Source organism: Anoplophora glabripennis, unplaced genomic scaffold, assembly GCF_000390285.2.
Source record: "Anoplophora glabripennis isolate ALB-LARVAE unplaced genomic scaffold, Agla_2.0 scaffold2737, whole genome shotgun sequence".
In the NCBI taxonomy this organism is placed as follows: domain Eukaryota; kingdom Metazoa; phylum Arthropoda; class Insecta; order Coleoptera; family Cerambycidae; genus Anoplophora; species Anoplophora glabripennis.
The window spans coordinates 4,406-10,763 of NW_019418822.1; the positions used below are offsets into that span (position 1 = coordinate 4,406).

General features: G+C 34.4%; 2 protein-coding genes across 2 annotated transcripts; one reads left to right on the top strand and one right to left on the bottom strand.

Moving 5' to 3' along the window:
- Nucleotides 1-16: 16 nt before the first annotated feature.
- Nucleotides 17-801, top strand: LOC111692693 (the record flags this gene model as incomplete). The annotated part of the gene is made up of 1 exon (XM_023456792.1): nt 17-801. A coding segment is annotated over one exon (785 nt), but the record flags the coding sequence as incomplete, so codon positions are not given.
- Nucleotides 802-4,973: 4,172 nt separating this feature from the next.
- Nucleotides 4,974-5,511, bottom strand: LOC111692694 (the record flags this gene model as incomplete). The annotated part of the gene is made up of 1 exon (XM_023456793.1): nt 4,974-5,511. A coding segment is annotated over one exon (467 nt), but the record flags the coding sequence as incomplete, so codon positions are not given.
- Nucleotides 5,512-6,358: the final 847 nt, after the last annotated feature.

Here is a 6,358-nt window from a genome sequence, read left to right on the forward strand (position 1 = left end):
CTAATAACACGATCAGAAAGGCTGACTGACAACGAACACAAAACAGAAGAAATCGAAAAAGTTAAAAAAGCTCTTCAACAAAATGGTTTCTCGGATAACAACATCAAGAGAGCATTAAGACCACGCCACAATAGAGAACGGACCGAAGAAGATAAACCAGTTGCCAAAGCACTCCTTCCATATATAAAAGGAACCACTGACAAAATCAGCAAAGTACTGAAGAAACATAAAATTGAAACTGTCTTCAATACCGACAGGAAAATTGGCAACATTCTTCCATCAGCGAAGACGAAGATTCCACTCGAAGGTCAAGGCGTTTACCAGATTCCCTGTGGCGACTGCGAAAAATCATACATAGGACAAACAAATAGAAGAGTTCAAACACGAAGAGAGGAACACAGAAATGCTGTAGAAAAGAATCAGGCAACCTCTTCTTTGGCGCAACATGCGAAAAACACCGGACATAAAATCAATTTCGAAGAAACAAGAATCATTGCCAACATAGAACATAAAACCAAAAGAATTATCAGAGAAGCCATAGAAATCGAAAAACATACAAAAAATCTAAATACACGTGACGATACACAAAGGCTCCCAATAGCTTGGAAACCGATTCTCGCAAACAAAATCATCAGAGCGCGACGCAACGCTTCACCAAGCATGACATCTGACGCACCAACGAGCAGCGAACCGAGGCGAAAACCAGTGAAGGAGAACGCGAAAATAATATATAAAGCAGCAGCAGAGCAGGTAAACACCAGTTCACAACGTATTACACGAAGTAGAACAAAGAAGACTTGAAAATGGCAAGTGTGATCTTGCCGAAACGTCGTCCAGAACACGATTCTATCCAGAATCAAGAAAACCATACGCGGAGAGGAACCCGGAAACATCTTGACAACACATATAATATCCGCGGAAATCTGAAGTTCAACATATATATATATATGTAGGACAAACTTTAGACGTTTTCCAAATATTAGGTATTGTTTTGGATTTTAGACAGAGATTAAACAACATTTGTAGAGGTTTGCTAAAAACAAACCTACAGTCGCGAATTAAAAACGGTACAAGATCCGGTCCAGCTGTTAATTTGGATTCAACTTTTTCATAGCGCTTACTATTTCTTGTTCTGAGAAAGACTAAATGTTAATGGTAGGCGCGTAACAAACCTCATTTTAAAAAATCTAATTTGAGGTATCATGCGAAAACGACTGCATAAAAAAGTCCGCAAAAGAATTTACAATTTCAGGTAGAGACGTGATTGTGTTAGTACTATAATTCATAGTAGTAGGTATGTTTGACAACTGCTTCTTTTTCTTTATAAATGCCCAGAATTGTTTTGGGTCACTTTTGATATCGCGTTCAGACTTTGTTATGAATAAATTATAAGGCTCCTTTATATCGGATTTTATTTTATTTCTCAACCTTTTAAAATTATCCAACTGCACAGCATCTCCAGTTATTTTAAATTTTTTGTAGAAATTAGCTTTTTGTTTGATAGCTCTAATGATGTCACGTGAGAACCAGGGAGGATATTTACTTTTTCGAAATTTACCGCACAAAAGCATGGAATATTTCATATATTTTATTATAAAGATAATAACTATACAAATGAAAAATTTCAAATTAACTTATTTTTACAAGGATTTAGAAGTACTTAACAACAGCCAACACATGTTTCGTAAAATAGATACATGAATGTGCTTAAAATTTATAAAAAAAATGGTATAAAAGAATATTCTTAAATATAAAGTAAAAATTTAACATTAGCTGTGTTTTTCCTAATGCGCATGCTTGGAAAGAATAGCCTCATATGGAGGTGAGATATTGTTGCTATATCATCGCTGTCATCATTAGCATATTTTCTTTTCTTTTGTTTAATCTTGGCATTTTCTAGTTGTACCAGTATTTTTTATTGTTTTTCTTGGTGCTCTACTGTGTCAGTCTGTTTATCGAGATTTTTTTTCCAGGTGGTTTATTATAGACGTACTCTTAACCCGAACCAAACTTTTCTTGAATGGTATCCTGTTGTGAGGCTATTTCGCTTAGATGAAATTATCGTTAATGCGCATGCTCAGTAAGATTGATATAATTTTAATTTATTAATTACTATAAAAATCAATATTGTTCTATAAATTGAAAAATATAAATTCTATAATTCTTTTAGTTTGTCACTTGGGGTTTGAAACTTGTTAAATATTTCTAATATTGCCCGAATATTGCGATATTTAAGGTCATGACAAAGAAGACATTTTTCATGTCCATAAGGTCGAATATCGATCTAGTAAAAATACTGAGAAATTCTTCATGATATCTGTACTATGGCGTTGCCTATCATTTGACGTATGTGACATTACTACTAAAAAGGTCTATTGGCTTTGCGGCCCTGATTTCATATTGTTGGGGACGCTGGCTGCTATAACACAGCGTGTTAGCTGCATAGAGCGGTTTTTGGATGTGACGCGACGGCAGAAACTTTGGAAAGTGAGGTGATTTTTTTCTTTGCCGCTCCGCGTTGTCCTGGAAGATTTAGGTTGATTAGCATGGATAGGGTGGTTTGTGGCTGTTTAGAGCGAATCTCCACAGAATTTTCGAAACTAAAATAAAATTTCAATTTTTCGCGCCGCATTATCTGAATCGCCGCGCTAGAGCTCCCCGGGACATCGTCCTCGGTCGATTTAGTTTGAGGCGTTTTTTTCCAGCTTTATGGTCCCGGATGAAAGTGTGGTGAATTTTCTAAATAACTCGGGACTGGTAAAAGACAATAACTTCCCCAATGCAATTAAAATAGCTTAATTATTTTATAGAAGAAAATGTATCTCATTTACTCAAATGCTTATTTAATTTTACTGAGTCTACTATTAATTCTAATTATGAACGAATTTGGTATCTTCTATTTATATTTTAACATTGAAGGGTAAAGACTTCATTAAAAGGCATGTGTAAAATTAAGTAGTAAGTACAGAATTGTGGCATTTAAATAAGTAGGCAGTTTGATTCTTTACAGAAATTGCATAGTATATATTTTTTAGTGTTACTGACTTATCATCTGTCTTTATATACAGGGTGATTCATTAACAATGGGAAAGTCGAAAGCTGAAGATACTACACGTGAAATGATGACCATTGGCGCAAACATGCCTTATCCGAAAGTTGATAGTTTCGGAAATACAGGGTGTTGAAAGTTAAAATTTTAAATCGTTTTTTTGCGATTATTCTGAAAATATGTAGGTTAGGAACTTGAAAATTTGTGAAACTATATTTTTTTAGGCGACGAATAAGATGCGTGTTGTAATTTCAGCATTGCTCATAGAGGGCGCCACTTACGACCAATTTTACCGAAAATTTAGTTAATAACTTTTTACCCTGTATGTCTAACATGAAACTTGATTCAAAACCTGAAAGAGCAATCATTTTTCCATTAATTATGTATTCTTGTTTCATTTCGGTATCTCGATCCGTTTTCGAGAAAAATCGATTTAACGAACACTATGTTTTGATAATACGAGAAATTAAAAGCGAAACAAACCAAGTGTTTCTTCGTGTTATTACAACAATTAACAATAAAACAAATGAAATTCGTAATAATGATTTAAAGTCAGTGTTCGAAGAATCCACCGTTGACATTTACACACTTTACACAACGTTTTCTGAGAGATCTTCGAGTTTGAAACAACATATTGGGATTGCGTTTGACTTCGTTGGCAGCGATTTGTATTCTTTGCCACAACTCTTCACACGAGCCAATAGATTCTTTGTAAACTATATCTTTCATTCGAGACCAAATAGAAAAATCAAGAGGATTGAAGTCCGGACTTCTGGATGGCCAAGCAAAAATGCTTACATGGCCAATCCAGCGATTTGGAAAAACTGCATCTAAATATGCACGCACTGGCCAAGAAAAATGCGGTGGAGCTCCGTCGTGCATGAACCACATGTCTCTTCTTAAATAAAGTGGAACTTCTTCAAGCCGTGGAAGCATTTTTACTTGGCCACCCAGAAGTCCGGACTTCAATCCTCTTCATTTTTCTATTTGGAAGAATCTATTGGTTCGTGTGAAGAGTTGTGGCAAAGAATACAAATCGCTGCCAACGAAGTCAAACGCAATCCCAATATGTTGTTTCAAACTCGAAGATCTCTCAGAAAACGTTGTGTAAAGTGTGTAAATGTCAACGGTGGATTCTTCGAACACTGACTTTAAATCATTATTACGTATTTCATTTGTTTTATTGTTAATTGTTGTAATAACACGAAGAAACACTTGGTTTGTTTCGCTTTTAATTTCTCGTATTATCAAAACATAGTGTTCGTTAAATCGATTTTTCTCGAAAACGGATCGAGATACCGAAATGAAACAAGAATACATAATTAATGGAAAAATGATTGCTCTTTCAGGTTTTGAATCAAGTTTCATGTTAGACATACAGGGTAAAAAGTTATTAACTAAATTTTCGGTAAAATTGGTCGTAAGTGGCGCCCTCTATGAGCAATGCTGAAATTACAACACGCATCTTATTCGTCGCCTAAAAAAATATAGTTTCACAAATAATCAAGTTCCTAACCTACATATTTTCAGAATAATCGCAAAAAAACGATTTAAAATTTTAACTTTCAACATCCTGTATTTCCGAAACTATCAACTTTCGGATAAGGCATGTTTGCGCCAATGGTCACCATTTCACGTGTAGTATCTTCAGCTTTCGATTTTCCCATTGTTAATGAATCACCCTGTATAATTCAAAAATGTATATTTCACTCCAGGGAATATGTATGTGTCATTTATTGCATTAATAAATTTACTTGTTTTTTCCCTTCATTTAGGTACGTCATATCACCGCTTTCCAAAAAAAAAATAAGGAAGCATACTTTTTGTAGAAATGTTACAACGTAACAAAGCACAGATTTCTTATTCTTCTCAAAAATACTAAGTACTGGGGCTACTCATAAGTACCACGATAAGAAAACAACGGTTATAATTATAATACTTTTATTAAAGACAAATATCACAATTGCTACCGTAACTAAACCCTCTTCTATAAGTCTACTTCACTTTTACTAAAGAATTCGCTTTTCCGTACTTGTAATAGGCCAGAAAAGGAAAACATTTCATCAACCACAGTGCGATAATCTGGATGTAGTTATGAGTAATCCTCAGCACATTGAACTGCAAGGACCACAAAGTGTACAAAATAAAATACAGTTTAAATTTCTTCTGCCACGTCAGCAAGTTGAAACCGGGCTGTGAATGTACGTTACTGTTATCCTCTAAAGCCATTTGTAGGTACAGTGTGAACACTTTAAACTCTAGAATTGGATTCATCGTCCACAGCCCATTTATTAAAGCGCTCGACATTTTTTTGAAGTGTTTGGAGGGGCTTTTCAGTCTCGGACGGAATACTTTTTCTATAAGCAGATTACAAATTTCTTTGGTTTCAGCGACTGATTCCCTACAAATGTTGAACCTGGAATAACGAAATAATTTAATCTGTATTAGTAAGAAAACGGCTTCTTTAAGGGTACGAAATTATTTCTCATGCAATGTTTCATTTTTTTCTCGTACCTATAGGTATTCAACGTTAATATTTCCAATACTAGGGCTCACAGTGAGATACAAACTTTTTTGTTTATAAAATCTTAATTAGAGTGTAACCGAGTGTAAGTTATTTATCTTGAAGTACACTTTGCACTGAAAGTTATTCTAAATTTGAAATAAGGACTTTTCAATTTTCATATACCTAATATTTTTGCTGTCAAATTAACTGTATATTTTGCGGTCACCTGAGATATTTCAATTATTCCTTGTAAGAGATGTAGACAATAACATGATCTATCCATCCATTACTTAAACACGATTTGAACAAATACTGACATAACGATTTTTGCAAAAGTGTCAATTTTTCTAATCAAAAGAGAGTAGCAAATAAACCTATGCAATGTATACCTGTAGCAATCGTCGAGATTTAATTGTGCGGATAAAAATCAAATCATTTTACATTCATACGTCAGATAACTTTGTACACATCATTTTGTTCGAGCAGATCATAATTTTGAATTAATGAAATCATTCTTCAGTAAAGGTTATTTTTCATAAGTGAAATAATTTTACTGAACTCGGGGATAGCTTATCCCTACAAGGTCAGATTTCGGTCAAGTCAAGATCATTTCAAGGTCAAAGTAAAGAAAAAGGCCTTTCACGAATGTTAATCTGTAAGTATGTATGGCTTTTGAGATTGCTGAACCTGAATTCGGGGATAGCTTAGCCCTACAAGGTCAGATTTCGGTCAAGTCAAGATCATTTCAAGGTCAAAGTAAAGAAAAAGGCCTTTCACGAATGTTAATCTGTAAGTATATATGC